The sequence below is a fragment of the Camellia sinensis genome, chromosome 3, assembly GCF_055761805.1.
Source record: "Camellia sinensis isolate YWXY chromosome 3, ASM5576180v1, whole genome shotgun sequence".
Classification (NCBI taxonomy): Eukaryota; Viridiplantae; Streptophyta; class Magnoliopsida; order Ericales; family Theaceae; genus Camellia; species Camellia sinensis.
This window is the reverse complement of record NC_138963.1, coordinates 23798284-23814498: the sequence shown is the minus strand read 5'-3', so window position 1 is coordinate 23814498 and position 16215 is coordinate 23798284. Positions and strand designations below refer to the sequence as shown.

The following is a 16215-nucleotide window of genomic DNA, read 5'->3' as shown; positions in this document are numbered from 1 at the left end:
CTCGGTTTAACTTCAACTTGTAAACTTTCACAAGTTTCAACACGTGTTAAACATGATTCTGTCTTTTCAGGAACCATTTTCCAACTCTTTGCCCCCTAATGTGAATTTAAGTCTCACTTGGGTTCTCATTATGCATGTATTCCAGAAACATTGGCAAGTATCGTATTAGTCATAAGTGTAGGAAGTCAAGCTAAATCTTTATTTATTTATTTCGGCAAATAACAAACAACAGAAAAGTTTAATAATAGAAAATTTTCAAATTGCAAGTATTCTAGGGTCTTGGCAACTCTTTGCCATCATTATCTTCGAGCCGATATGCCCCATTCCCCAATACCGAGATGATTCTATAGGGTCCCTCCCAATTTGGGCCAAGCTTGTCCTCCCTGGGATCCTTCTTGTTGCCGACGACTTTTCTCAAGACCAGGTCGCCGACTTAGAACTCCATTGGGTTAACCTTCTTATTATAAGCCCTGGCAAGCTGCTACTGGTATGCCGCCAGCTGAATTGCAGCTCTCTCCCTTATTTCTTCTAGTAGATCCAGATCTTGGGCTAATAATACATCATTGGTCCCATTCTCTACTCCCTGGGTTCTCATCCCTGAGATGCCGACTTCCAGAGGAATGACTGCTTTTGTGCCATAAGCCATGGCAAATAGGGATTCCCCAGTTGATCTTCTCGGTGTAGTCCGATATGCCCAGAGTATACTTGGCAGTTCATCCACCCACTTTCCTTTTGCTGCCTGCAACCTCTTCTTTATCCCATCCAGGATAAATTTGTTAGATGTTTCTGCTTGTCCATTACTTTGAGGAAAGCTTGGAGTTGAAAAATAATTCTTGATTTTGAACTTTGCACAGAAGCTCTTGATTAGCTTACTGTCAAATTGTGTTCCATTGTCTGCAACTATTGCTCTTGGGATCCTAAATCTTGTGATTATGTTCTTCCATATGAAGCTCTTTACATCCACATCTTGGATCTTGGCTAGGGGCTCAGCTTCTATCCACTTGGTGAAGTAATCTGTTGCTACCAGCAGGTATTTCCTTTGTCCAGTTGCTTGGGGCAGTTGCCTAACGAGATCCATGCCCCATTGGGCAAATGGCCAAGGACTGGATACTGGGTTTTGGTCTGCTGCTGGTTGGTGTATCAAAGGTGCAAACCTTTAACACTTTTCACACTTCTTGACATAGGCCTCTGCATCCTTTTGCATGTAGGGCCACCAATACCCCTGGGTGATGGCCCTATGAGATAGTGATCTGCCCCCAGTGTGGCTTCCACAAATTCCTTCATGTATTTCATATAAAAAAATCTTCAACTTGTGAAGGATGTACACACCTCAAAAGGGGTCCAGTGAAAGATCTTCTGTAGAAATGTCCTTCCACTGTCAGACTGAATCTTGCCGACTTCAATCTGATTTTGTGTGCCTCTTTGTGACCATCTGACAGTTTTTCTTCTTTCAGGAATGCTACTATTGCATCCATCCAGCTTGGTCCCATGTCCACACACATTGCTTCACGCTCTGTGGTTAGTGGTTCAATGCTCGGGCCCGACAAGTAGTCGACCATTATCGTCCTTACTTTTCCAGGTTGTATTGCACTAGCCAGGTTGGCCAGTGCATCGGCGTGACTGTTATCATCTCGGCTAACCTGATGTAACCGGCAATTCTGAAACAAGGCCACCAACCTGTTGACCTCTTTTACGTAGGCCGATATCCTCTTGTCTTTGGCTGTAAACTCGCATGTCGTCTGGTTGACTATAAGGTGGGAGTCGCAGAAGATTATTACCTCATCTATTTCTAATGCTACTGCCAGCTTCAATCCTACAATCAATGCTTCATAATCTGCTTCATTGTTTGAGGCCTTGAACCCCAAATGAATCAACTGTTCCAATATCTGTCAATCTGGAGATATCAGTACTACTCCTGCCCTGCTCCTTGTCGGTTTAAACTCCCATCGACAAACAGTCGGAAGGATTCGCCGATGTAGATGCTGTAGGGTCTGAGCTTTTCTTCTTTCCTTTGTTCCATCGCATTCGGCTGGGCTCCTCCTTGCTTGCTATGACATCGTTCACCTCAGCTCAAAGGAGCCCGATGTATGATGGATTCTGGTGTGAACTCGGCCATGAAGTCGGCCAAAACTTGGCCTTTGATTGTTATTCTAGGTCTGAACTCCAGGTCATACTGGCCCAAGGCCATTGCCCATCTGGCTATTCTCCCTGTCAGGTCTCCCTACTGCAACAGGGACTTCAATGGATGTTCAGTGAGCACAACAATTTTATGGGCTTGAAAGTAATGGTTCAGCTTCTTTGAAGCCATTACTAAGGCCAACGCCAACTTCTCTAGGGGTAAATACCTAGTCTCTGCATCAGCCAAGGTTTTGCTTACATAGTAAACAGTCCTTTGTTCCCATTTTCTTCTTGGATTACCACTGCACTTACCGCATGTTCTGAAACTACAAGAACAGCTCCTCTCCAGGTTCTGGATTTGAAAGAACTAGAGCTGTGGTCAGATACTTCTTCAAGTTGGCCAAGGCGGCTTCGCACTTCTCGGTCCATAAGAAGTCTGTGGTTTTTTTCACTAAGTTTAAGAAAGGTTTGCACTTATCTGAGCTTCTGCTTATGAACCTATTCAGGGCTGCGGCCCTTCCAGTCAGCATTTGTACCTGTTTTGTTGACGTCGGGCTCTTCAACTCTAGGATGGCCTTGATCTGATCTAGGCTGGCCTCAATGCCCCTTCTGGTCACCAGATATCCCAAGAACTTACCAGATCCAACTCCAAATGCACACTTCGATGCATTGAGTCTGAGCCGATATGTTTTAAGGACTTCAAATACTGCTTTTAGGTCGGCCAGATGACCTTTAGGTTTTTTGATCTTCACGACCATGTCGTTGATGTAAACTTCCACCGTTCGGCCAATCAGGTGTCTGAACATCTTGGTTACCAATCTTTGGTAAGTTGCTCCTACGTTTTTCAATCCAAAAGGCATCACTTTGTAGCAATACTGCCCTTTTGGGGTGATAAACACAGTCTTCTTCTCATCTGGGGGTACATGGCTATCTGATGATACCCCCTGTAGGCATCTAGAAAGCTCATTCTTCAATACCCTGAAGTGGCATCCACCAGCTGGTCAATCTTGGGTAGAGGAAAACTGTCTTTGGGACAGGCCTTGTTTAGGCTGATAAAGTCCACGCAGACCCTCCATTTACCATTTTTTTTATTCACCACTATTGTGTTCGATAGCCATGTCGGGTAGTTTACCTCTCGAATGGCCCTGGTCTCCAGAAGTCTGTCCACTTCTTCCTCCACTGCTTCGACATGCATCAATGTCGGTTTTCTTGCTCGTTGGATTACAGGTTTGGCCGACCTGTCAACGTTCAATTTATGGCAAGTGACCTTAGGGTCAATGCCAGGCATTTCGTAAGGCGTCCAGGAAAACACTTCAATGTTTGCTCTCAGGAAAGCCTCCAACTCTTTTTCCTCTTCTTTGGCTAAGCCCGAGCCGAGAAGGAAGAAGCGTTCTTCATCCCCCTCCTAGACAAGGATTTTCTTCAGTGCTTTTTCACTTTTCTCGGCTGGCTCCTTGCCGACGTCCTCTAGGACTTCCATGTCTTCGTCTTTGATCTCTACTCTCTCTGGTTCTCGTATGCTGCAGGTAGATTTCATTGCTGCCATGGAGCAATTCTTTATCTGCAGCTGATCTCCTCTGACTTTTTCTATCCCATGCTCTGTTGGGAACCACAGTAGTTAATGCAATGTTGAGGGAACAACCCTCATTGCTTGTAGCCATGGTCTTCCCAGGATTGCATTATATGGAGAGGGTGTGTCGATTACGGTGAACTTTGTCTTTATCTTCCTGGCGCCTGCCTACACCTCCAAGCTCGTTGTTCCCAGCGGCCACGTCAGCGTTCCATTGAACCCGACCATTGGGCCATTGGATTGCTCCATATCGTCTGGGTGAAGGCCAAGCTCCTTGTAACACCTGACGTACATGATGTCACAAGAGCTGCCTTGGTCAATTAAGATACGCTTCACTTGGCACTCCTCAACCTGGAGGGCTACTACCAAGGCATCATTGTGCGGGTGCTGTACCATCTCAAGGTCGGCTTCAGTAAAGAACACTACTGGTCCCTGGTACTCCTCTGTCCGATGTCTCTTCTCCCCGACCTGGTATAGATGTTGCAAGTGCTTTACCTTCTGAGTCTCCCCCCTAATTTCGTTTTCGTTGACCTTCGAGTGGATTACATTAATTACCCGAAGTCCTCCTGCCTGAGGTTGCTGTGCTAAGGGAGTTGGCGTTGCTGGTGCCTGAGGCAATCTTGCATGTTCTTCCCTTGTCCTGGCCTTATCTACAAGGTCCCTCAGATGCCCTTGCCTTACCAGGTCTTCTAGGTGTGTCTTCAGGGCTCTGCAACCCTGAGTCATATGCCCATGTTCGTTATGGTAAGCACAATGCTTTCCAAGGCTTCTTCCCATAAATTCTCCTGGCACCCTAGCTGGTGCTCTGAAATAGGGCTGGGATCAGATTTTGTCTAGGGCTTTGTGAATTGGGATTCAGAACACAGTTGTGACTGCTTGTGTAGCCCTCAATCCTATCTCTTTGTTGGATTCGTTGTTACCTCGGCCTCGCTTCGGCGAGCCGTTACCTTTCTCTTGTTTTGTCTCCTTAGTTCCTGACGTATCTTCCTCGGCTTTGGTATACTTCTCGATTCTGGCCATGAGCTCTTCCATGCTTTTTGGCAATGTCTTTGCTAAAGACTTTCGTAGTGGACAGTCGTCTTTTAGGCCGTTCTTGAAAGACACAATCGCCACCTCTTGTTTGCATTCGGGTATTCGGTTGAACACCTTATAGTACCTTTTTGCATATGCCCTAAGGCCTTCATCCTTACTGATTCTCAGAGCCATCAATGCGTCCACCCTTAATGGCTGTAGCTTGTTTGTCACAAACTTGGCCACAAACATCTCGGCCAGGCCTTCCCAGGTCTTCACACTTCCCTTTGGCAGTTTGTGAAACCAATTTGATGCAATCTCTCCGAAGGATGAGGGGAACACCTTGCAGAGCAGCGGCTCGTTCCCACTATACAATGCCATTGAGTTCAGGTATAATCCAACATGAAAGTTGGAGTTTGACTTACCATCGTATATTTGGAACCTCGGCATACTGAATCTTTTTGGAGCCTCAAATTTGTCTAACTCCACTGAGAATGGTGTTCTCGGCTTATCATGGGAGGTTACCTCGGCATCGGCATTTTGTTGTTTCTTCTTGAGGTAATCTCTCAAGTCTTCTTTGGTCCGCCTAGGAGCTCGGCTATCTCTTGATTTCAATCTTTTTGGTGCACTACTTTCAGCTTCGTTGTGAGCCCTTTTCGACCTTTCTCCATTAGTCGTGTCGAAACACAGTGCCTGCCCTTGAACATGTCTATGTTCTTTGGGGTCTGCCTCCTTGGTGCGATGCGTCCTCCGCGATTCTTCCCTCCTCGACTCTCGTCGCCCGACCTCCCTTGAAGATCGGTGAGAGTGTCTTTCGCTCCTGGTATGCTGGGGGGCTATAGGGATTGTTTTCTACCCTCCCTTCTGGGCATTGGCCGCAGGAATCGGCGTGTCCTGCAGCAGGAACGGTGGCTGCATGACATTGTTTTACATCATAAAATTGACGACCGATTGCAGGTCTGCCAATTTGCTCGCCATCTATTTCACCTCTTCGTCCCTTCGCAGGCATCTATCCTTCCATACCTGGAGGTCATCCTCGTTGTAGTACCCACTTCAATCTGGTTTCTTTGGCACGTCGCCATCCTGGCCGACGTCTTTCTTCCCGTGATTCTGGTTCTGAGTCTCCTCGTTGCGACCATCTTCCTCCATATTAGAATCAATGTGCTTATCGTTCCCAGCAGGGGTTTCGTCCCCAACCTTATCCTTCTGTCCGTCGCTAGCCATCTATTCTCCTTTCTTTCCCACAGACGGCGGCAAATTGTGTGAGTGAATTTCTGATCACACTGCCAACTTAGTATTCAGCTGGAGAGCACTGACAGAATAGATGGCGCCTGAATGACCTGCAACAGAAAGAGAAGATTCCAGTGGTGGTTCGTCCACCCGGGAGCACTCCGACGATCAAGTCAGTTATCTCAAAGATAATCAATAGTGCTTAACTCACTATTCAGAATATAAATTGTGTACCTTAGACCCATCGAGGGTGCCTCTCTTATATAGCCAACTCAATCTTAGTCCCAATAGCAGCCTAGCTTCAATAGACTTTAGCTCAGTGCTTATCCAGGACTCTCCAAGAGATAAAGATAAACTCCTTAAGAGCTTTATCCTTATTGAGGCTGAGTTCCTTCTTCATTGTAGGACTCTAGTCCCTTATCCGTTTATCCCGGATTCTAATATCTTCGGAGATAACCTCGGCCTAACTGAGATCATCTCGACATCATGACAAGGACACGTGGCACCTCGGCTGACACGCCGGTGTCGCCTTGGCCACGTGCTGGTACTTAGTAAATATATCCCCACACAATATATTTAATTACATACCTAAACAAACAATCAGAATTTTAAAGTTTGGAGAACTAGAAAAGATATAGCAAAACCCACTTCACAAACACCAAAGATGAACCAAAAGAGATAATGCTCCATAGAACATTTGAGGAAATGGGTCATTCCACAAAGAACAATGAAGGCAATGAATCAAAGAGTACCCATTTGAATGGACGGTGCAGCTAATTAATGAAGTAAATAAGCTCAATTGGGATAGAGAAATAGGCAACTGCAAAAAAGTGATTGCGTTTGGTAGAGCTTTGTAAATATGATTTGAGAGTATGAGTTGTATGTTGAGCTTGTGAGTTTTGAAATTATGATTTGAATGTGAAAAATTTGTTTGGTAAAAGAGTTTTGAAAAGAGTTTTGAATTGAGTGGGAAATTGTTGATGTGACATATGATATTTGATACAAAAATTTACAACTCATAACCAAACATACAAATCAAAATTCTATTAAAGCACATAAAAAATTTTAAAAAATTCAAAAAATATTTTTTTCGAATATATAAAAATTAACATATGTCAATTGCAAAAAAAAAAAAAAAAAAAAAAAAATTCTACTATTCCGATCAACCGGCTAGACGACTGGTAGAACGATCGATTAGGCCAAATTTGAAAAAAAAATTGAAAAACGCGCCCCAAATAGAGTTTTCAGCAGAGCTGTGGAAATGTGATTTGAGAATTTCAACCAAACATTATATTGGAATATGGGTGTAGGATCATTGTTTGAAAACATAACCAAACACAGCCTAGTCACTCACTTTTTGACATTCCAAAATGGTTTTAGTGCTCCAAAACCCTTCCTCATTGCATCACATTGGGATAAACCATTATTAGCAGTAGTAATAGAAAAGCGGAACAGTGAAATTAACAGTCTAGATGCTAATGCCTTTAGCATTGCACCCAATGGACTGTTTCTCCAATCCATTTATAGATAAATTAAGAATCTTTTTATATCCCAAGATTGAATTAAAGTTCAAGATAGAGAACCCACTTAGAACCCAAATTTCCAATACTCATTCCCTGTAAAACAAAGTTCAACAAAATCAAAAACCCATTTCAAATTAAGAAATAGATTTGAGTAGAAATAATATAGAAAGTATTTTGCACAACACCCACTTGCAATAATTTTATACCTACCATTATCAAACTCATGCCATAAAGGATCTACCGTTCCAATTGGCTCAAGCAAACAAAGAACAAATAAATAAAAATATTTTGGTTCAAAATGCATCCAGAACATAAAAATTAATAATTTAACCAAAAAAAAAAAAATGAAAACCCACTAACCTTGAACCAACTAGCCCAACCAGATTAAGAATATACACAACAAAAATTCCCAACCAACCTATCTTTCAGATCTTATCTCTCATTCGATTTTTCATTTTTTTCTAATCAAAATTAAATCTTTGTAATCAAAATCAAAAATAAAAAATCGAACCCTAAAAAAGCCAAAAAAATATGAAGAGAAGAGAGAGAAAAAGGGACAAGAAATCAAAGATCTACTCTCTGGTTCTTCTTAGCTTCATCAGGGACCTCTTGGCTCTCTCCGTCATTGTAAACGACGTCGAATGCATCTACGAGTACATCCTCCACGAAGGCGACTCTATCATCGGCAACTTCGTCGTCGTCGATCACAACAATTTCGCATCGACTTCTTTGTAATCTCTCTCTTCATTGTATGTTTTTTTTCTATATTTTAAATTGATGCTAGGGTAAGAAATACCCATAGCAATAGAAATATCTTCTTTACAGTGATTTTGTGGACAAAGGGCATTTTTGTCTTCTCGCATGCAAAAGCAATGTTAGTAGGGTTATTTTATATAGGCTACTAATGTCGTTTGTGCAAATTTGATGAAATAGAGGAATCTTGATATTGTCAGATAAAGTAAGAGATGTTATTGTAATTATTGAAACCACAGGGGAGGTTCCTGTATTTGTCAAAAACCTCAGGGGAGGTGAGTGTAATTTACCCTTTAAATTTTAAAATAAAATTCTAATTAGTCTTTGATATAATTTATTTTATAATCCCACATTAGGAAAAAAAAGAAAAAGTGAGTTGTTTCACTTATATAAAGTGAATCTTATACTCCCATTTAATATTGTAGTGTTGTGCATGTTTAAATTTAAAACAGTTTAAATTTTAAAATAAAATTTGAAAGTTTTAATTAATTAACTTTTATGTAAGTTGGTTGATCTATTAACTTAGCCAATTAGGCTTAATCATTAAAGGTGTGACTAATTCGCTGGTTTAATTGCGATTTTAACAGTTTTATTCAAAATATATTGGTTAGATTTGTCTGATTCAAAATAAACCAAAGATTGACATAATTAAATATTAAACGACTAATTACTTAATTATAAATAAATTTTTCCCCCAAACAATTGACAACTTTTATTTAACAATCCCAAATCGAGAAAAAAGAAAATAGTGAATTATTTTGCTTATATAAAATGAATCTTATGCTCATATATTAATATTATAGTGTTGATACTTCAGTTCAAGACAGTTTAAATTTGAAAATTAAAATATCATTTAAAAATTTTAATTAATTCATTTTTGTATAAGTTAGTTGGTCTTTTAACCTAGCCAATTAGGCTGAACCGTTTTCGGTTTGATTGATTCGCTGGTTTAACTTCGATCTTAGCGGTTTTATCAAAATATATTGGTTAGATTTATTTGATTCGAAATAAACTAAAAATTGATCTAATTAAAGATTAAATGACTGATATTATTTTATTCGAAATAAATTTTCTACCCCGAACAATTGTTAAATTTTATTTTACACAATCCCACATCGGGAAAAAAAAGAAAAAAGTAAGTTGTTTCATCAATTATATGAAGTAAACATATGCTCCCATTTAATAATGTAATGTTGTGCATGTTTCAGTTGAAACAATGTAAATTCAAAATTAAAATAAAATAAAATATTTAATTTTTAATTAATTAATTTTTGTGTAACTTATAGTCTTTTGACCGATTTTAACGATTTTATCAATATATATATATATATATGTATATTGTTTTATTTCTAAAAGGTATGTTTAAATTTTATGACAAACTTTAGCCTCCGTTTGGGAAGTGGGTTGGCTTTTTGGCTTTTTGACTTTTTTAGCCTGGGCTATTTTAGCCTGGTTTGGGAAGGGTTTTTTGACTTTTTGGCTTTTTTGGTTTTTTTTGTGAGAGAGGATTGTAATGATTATGGGTTGGATTTGATGTTTTGTTTTTTGTGGCTAAAATAGCCTATTTTGTTTTTTGTGGCTATTTTAGCCAAAAAAGCCTGGCTTTTTGCTTGCCAAACGGAGGCTTAATATAGAATAAACTAAAACTAAAAAATTTATAAAATGAAATTTATCTTTACTTTATCATTACTATTTTTTTTTGGTAATTTATTCTATTTTTTTCATATTTATCAATTATTTTTATTTTATGACATCTATTTCTTACTTTATCATAAAACAAATGAAATTTATTTTTATTTTTATGATATCTATTTCTTATTGTAAACTTAAAATATACAATTAATGACATAATAACTGCAATATATATATATAACAATAAAATAGTTAAAATTTAATTTATTCTAAATTATTTTTTTATAGCTTTTAAATAAATTTTATATTATTATCTAATCTTAAAATTATTTTTAATTACTTATTTAACTTGTGCATCGCACCAATTTATATTGCAATTTGTAAGAATTAAACATTCAAAGAGTTAAAAGACTTTTGAGATTCTTAATTTAATAATAAATAAATAAACAAATGAACCAATAGTTGCTGCATTCCAGTCACCAGTTTAATATATGGGCAATGGTAGAGGGCCACAATTTTTGTGGCTCAAATGGCTCAAAACTGTCAAAAAGACGTCGTTTTGAGCACAAAACATGCCAAAACGACGTCGTTTTGGCAGTTTTGAGCCATTTGAGCCACACAAATTGTGGCTCTCAAACATTATTCTCAATATATTTTGTTTACATCGGATTTAGGGATGGGATTGTTTGAACAGGAATGCCATATCACTAATTTGGTATCTCTAAGAGCATCTCCAACGGTGACTCAAATTTTTCACCAAATCTGAGTAAAAAATGACCAATTTCACCAAATTTGATACCACTCACTCCAACGGTTCACCTTTCACCAAATCTATCCCGGGACAACCGGGTGGTCGACCGGCCGGTTGACCGGGTAGGCAAAAAAAAAATTTTTTTTTTTTTTTCGCGAATTGTCTGAACTTTTTTTTGAACTTTCTGAACTTTTTTCCGGACGACCGGGTGGTCGACCGGCCGGTTGACCGGTTAGGCAAAATTTTTTTTTTTTTTTTTTTTAACAGTTTGAACTTTTTTTCGTGAACTGTTTGAATCTTTTACTGGTTGACCGGTTGGTCAACCGGCCGGGCAACCGGCTGGTAGACCGATGTACCTCTTTCAACGGTCAGTAACAGTGATTTGGTAAAATCTGTGTCTCGTTCTCAGTTTGATGCTTTTTTTGCTGAAATCTCATTTTGATATCAATCTTATGCAACGGTTGGAGCATAAAAAAGTGTCTTTTTCATCAAAATTTGAATCTGATACCAATTTTGATTCACCGTTGGAGATGGTCTAATTCATCATTAATGAGGTGAAAAAAGAAAAATAAATAAATAATAACAACAAGACGCAACACACACTGTGACAGTGGATGTGACTTATTACCACGTCATTAGTGATGGCACTAATTAGTGCTCTCACTTATTTTCTTTATTTGAAATGCACTAAATTAATATATTTTTTTATCAACAATGATTCATCCCACTAAAAACATCACCACTAATAGCACTAATGCATTAAAAAAGTTAAAAAAAAAAAAAATACAACTCCAAGACCAAAACATCACATCATTACTGGCGGGACCCACTGCCACCTAATTAGTGGGAGCACTAATTAGTGCTCCCAAGCATTTTTCTTTTTTTATAAAACGATGTGTAAAGTGATAGAGAGCTATGGGTGACTTAAGTCTCGTTTGGCAAGTTAATATTTTAGTTAAAAAGTCAAAAAATTATTAAAAAAGTCAAAAAGTCTATAACCTATATCAAAAAGTCAAAAATTCTATTTTTTCTCTACTTTTGCACATCTTTTTATAAAAAACTAAAAAAACATCCCAAACATACTAATTTTTTTAATCTCATATTTTAACTAAAAAATAAAAAAGTTACTAAAATAGCATGTTCCCAAACGAGGCCTTAGCCTTGGTTTGGTAAATATATTGGGATTAAATAAGAACATAAAGATTAAAAAAAAAAAAATTTACAAAATTACAAAATGATAAAACACTTGACTTTTGGTGCAAAATTATCAAATTGACCCATATACAAATAAAAAGTTAAAAAAGCATCATTTCCAAGTAAAGAGCACTTTTGTCATTCCAATGCAAAAAAAAACCAAAAAAACCAAACAAGAAAATTAAATAAACAAAAAAGTCTCAGATTAAAAAAGTTTAAAAAGGCAAAAAGTCAAGGCCTTGTTTGGTTTGTGTTTCTAAAAAAATTTTAGGAAAAATTCTCTACAAATAAATTTTTAAAAGTAATCAAACCAAACAAATTTTTTCAAATTTTTTTTCCAAAACTTGTTTGGTTTACAAGTTTTCCAAACAAATCTCTCTCTCATACACATCAAATCAATCACTTTTTTCAAAACTCTCTCTCAAAATAATTTTTCAAAATATCTTTTAAAAAAAAATTAAACCAAACAAATTTTCGTACTTTTTATTTCAAAACATGTTTCTCAAATACAAACCAAACAAGCCCCAAGTTTGCCAAACGACACCTTAGCCTCGTTTAATAATATTACTTTTTAGTTTAAAAGTTAAAAAATTACTAAAAAAATTAAAAAATTAACAACTCATATCAAAAAGTAAAATATTTCCTTTTATTTCTTTTATTTTTTACACATCTTTTTGATAAAAAAATTAAAAAATATCCAAAATATATTAATTTTTTTACATCATATTTTTATAAAAAAAACAAAAAAAAAACTACTAAAATAACATAATTCCAATATGAGGCAAATTAACTCAAATAAAATAGAAAGATACACTAAAATAAATTACACCAAACAACCCTTCACACAGCGAAGAAGAATCATACAGATACAGATCGAAATTGATACAACAAGAATCGTGAAAAGCATGCCGAAGTAGATTGACTGATGGATCTGAACAGGAATGAACACCATCTTCTCCAATCAATGTCTCAGAAAGCACTCTCTCTCTGCCCTTTCCATACCCTTTTGCTCTTTCCTGCAATCACCACCATTACACCTTGGACCTTTTTCTTCTCAAAACCCATTACGCCCAACAAAAACCAGTAAATCGCACAAGCGCTTGAGAGTCTTAGACCTCGTCACTCCAAAACCAAGTGTTATTCGTGGTGGTCGCCAAACCCATCTTCGTCTCATTCAAGACATTCTGCGAACGACTTCACATGAACCTATTGATTCGAACTCGAAGGAAGGTCCTATTTCGATGCTGTTTAGGCTGAACAGGGAAGGATTGAGAGCCAACCCAATTGTTCTGTCTCACGCTTTGAGTTCTTGTGGGTGTCCAAAGACTGTCTTTTTTGGAATTCAAGTTCATTGCTTGGCAATTAAAACTGGGTTTTTCACCAATGTCTATATTGGGAGTTCTTTGATCAGTTTTTACTGTAAATGCGGCGAGTTAGGCAGTGCATATCAAGTGTTCGACGAAATGCCTATGAGAAATGTAGTCGCGTGGACGACGATGATTACTGGGTTTGCACAAGAGTGGAAGATTGATATGTGTTTGGAACTCTACCATCGAATGCGAAATTCAACTGCGAAACCGAATGAGTTTACGCTAACTAGCCTTTTGAGTGCTTGCACAGGCAATGGGTGTCTTGGACATGGGAGGATTGCTCATTGTCAAGCAATGCAAATGGGTTTTGATTCATATCTACATGTTTCTAATGCTCTCATCTCATTTTATTGCAAGTGTGGTGATGTACAAGAAGCATTATACATTTTTCAAAACATGCCCGCTAAAGATCTCGTGTCGTGGAACTCTATGATTGCCGGGTACGCTTACCATGGGCTCGCATTGCAAGCGATTGATCTTTTTGAAGAGATGAAGAAGGAAAGAGTGAGGCTCGATAGCATCACCTTCCTTGGCGTTCTCTCTTCATGTCGCCATGGGGGTCTTGTTGAACAAGGCCGGTTTTACTTCAACTCAATGGTTGAATTTGGTTTTGAGCCTGAAGTAGAGCATTACTCGTGCATTGTGGATCTTCTTGGTCGAGCAGGGGAAATAGAAGAGTCTCAAGAATTCATCAAGAAAATGCATGTCGATCCCAACGCCATCATATGGGGATCGCTTCTTTCTTCGTGCAGGCTTCATGGGAATGTCTGGATTGGAATTGAGGCTGCGGAGAATAGGCTTGTTTTGGAGCCAAAGTGTGCTTCCACCCACTTGCAATTGGTAAATTTGTATGCCAGTGTAGGTTTTTGGGATCAGGTAGCAAGGGTGCGGAGATTGATGAGAGATAAAGGGCTGAAAACCGATCCTGGTTATAGCTGGATTGAAATCAGGAATGAGGTTTGTTGGTTTAGAGCGGAAGATAGTTCGAATTCCAAAGAGATCACTGGTGTGGTGGATTGTTTGGTAGACCACATGAGAAGCTTAGGCTGTGTAGCTGAAACATATCAACTAGAGTGTGGTTATGATCTGTGTACAGACATGTTGTGATGAAATTGGCACTATGTCGTGGTGTTTCATGTTGTTCATGAAGTGCCAGACTTTGGTTGTTTTGGGGCCATAATGGACCTTGATGTGGTTATGTAGGTGAGCTTTGTGGTTTGGACCTTTCATGTATTAAACACATGAAGATGTGAAGATAGAGGTATTGTTGAGAGAGCACTCAGTAGTCCAACTTACTGATTGACCCGAAAAACAAAAAAAGATTAAAAGTAGAAATGATTCAATGCACGATGTTCTTGTTAAAGCAGAGTTTAATAATTTTAATAATTGTAAGATATATGCAATTTTATCATATTTTTGAAGATACTGGCTTGTTTGGTTTGTATCTGAAGATACAATTTTTAAGAAATTTTTTAAAATTTTGTTTAGTTCAAATTTTTTGAAATTTTTTTCCAAAACCAGTTTCTCTCTCCAACACTTTTGTTGTTAATCACTTTTTCTCTCTCATCTCTCTTTCTCAATCACTGTTTTTTTCTTACACACATCTACTCAATTACAATAAAATATCAAATTATCCCAAATTCTCAAACTCTAAAATTGTTTTCAAAATATATAACCGTATAAACTAAAAAAATTTCTAAACTTTCTCCTCAAATTTTTTTTTTTTTTTTTTTGGACAATTTATCTCAAAACACAAACCAAACACGTTAACTATTTTTGTGATTTGAATCTATAGATGTGTCACCGACAAATCTTATTGTTAGGCCAAGCTCATTATTTAGAAATGTCTTAGTAAAATTCCGCATTGCTTTTTATGCCGTGTTTGAATTATAAATTTAAAAAATAAAAAGATAAAATGTGAGTGAAATATAAATGAAATATAATTATATTTTATCCAAATTCCACTTACTGTTTCTGTTTATCTTCTTAAATTTCTACCAAAAGTTATAATTCAAACACAATTTTAAGAATCTCACATACCTTGTCATTTGCATGGACTCCACACGAGATGAGACTCCATAAATGGGACTCACAAATGGGCCTCGTGTGGAAAAATTTTGACTATTTGTATGGGCCTCGCATCTCATTTGTATGGATTTGATGTGGAGAAATTTTGAACATTTGTATTTTGAAAAAATTTCCATATCAACGATTTTTTTTTTTTTATAAAAAATAAAAAATAAAAAATTAAAATAATGCCAAACAGGCCCTACATAATTGCAGATTTACGTAGTTATCACTCCATTTAACAATTAGTGATTGCTCATACTAAAGTCCACATTGTACAATTCTGACACATAAATTTATTATTTAAGAATGACCATATATGAGAACACATCTTCGAAGAAGCAGCCTCATATGTAGCATCATCAATTATGTAAGACAATTGTCTCATTGATTCCTTAATTACTCTGAAGATTGAGGAAATAAAATACAAATTTAAGAATAAATAAATAGACAAAGGAATGGGGAAGGACGCGTACACAACTAAAAATTAAAATACCATCTATGCGAAGAAGGATCTTGAAGAAATCTAGCCACTCCTAAGGTGCCAAGAAATCACCTATTCAATTAAAAAAATATATTGTGCATAATAACAAAAATTAACTCTTTATACTGAAGAAGTTGTAAAATAACAAAACTTTGATATTTGAAAAATGAGACCCACCGTGAGAAGAGTCAAACCAAAAGTTTTGGTTAACAAATCCACGGACCAAATATTCCAAAATGAAACCATCATAGAACTATTCATTCCATCGTCATCCCACATATAACAATTTATTGCGCAACAAAAAATTGGTTAATTTACCCACCATCAAAATTGGTTTGAATTGATTCTCCAAGTGAAGATAGTGAAAATTTGATATTTTGAAAACAATGAAATTTCATTATTTTAGGACAGTTTTAAAATTTTGGACAAATTTTACTTTACTCTTGTAATTTGGGCTGAGTGCGGTTTATCCCATGACATTTGAAAATAATCACATCACTCCCATGTGATTT

The 16215-nt window shown here is 37.3% G+C and overlaps 1 protein-coding gene across 1 annotated transcript; it reads left to right on the top strand.

Moving 5' to 3' along the window:
• The first annotated feature begins 12575 nt into the window (after window positions 1–12575).
• LOC114259778 (pentatricopeptide repeat-containing protein At2g37320) lies at window positions 12576–14575 on the top strand. The gene has a single exon (XM_082919318.1). It carries the CDS (start codon window positions 12724–12726, stop codon window positions 14257–14259), a length of 1536 nt encoding a protein of 511 aa, XP_082775444.1. The 5' UTR covers window positions 12576–12723; the 3' UTR covers window positions 14260–14575.
• Window positions 14576–16215: the final 1640 nt, after the last annotated feature.

Excerpts from the sequence above, each read along its gene's own strand:
- LOC114259778 (XM_082919318.1), top strand. The coding sequence starts at position 12,724 with ATGAACACCATCTTCTCCAATCAATGTCTCAGAAAGCACTCTCTCTCT.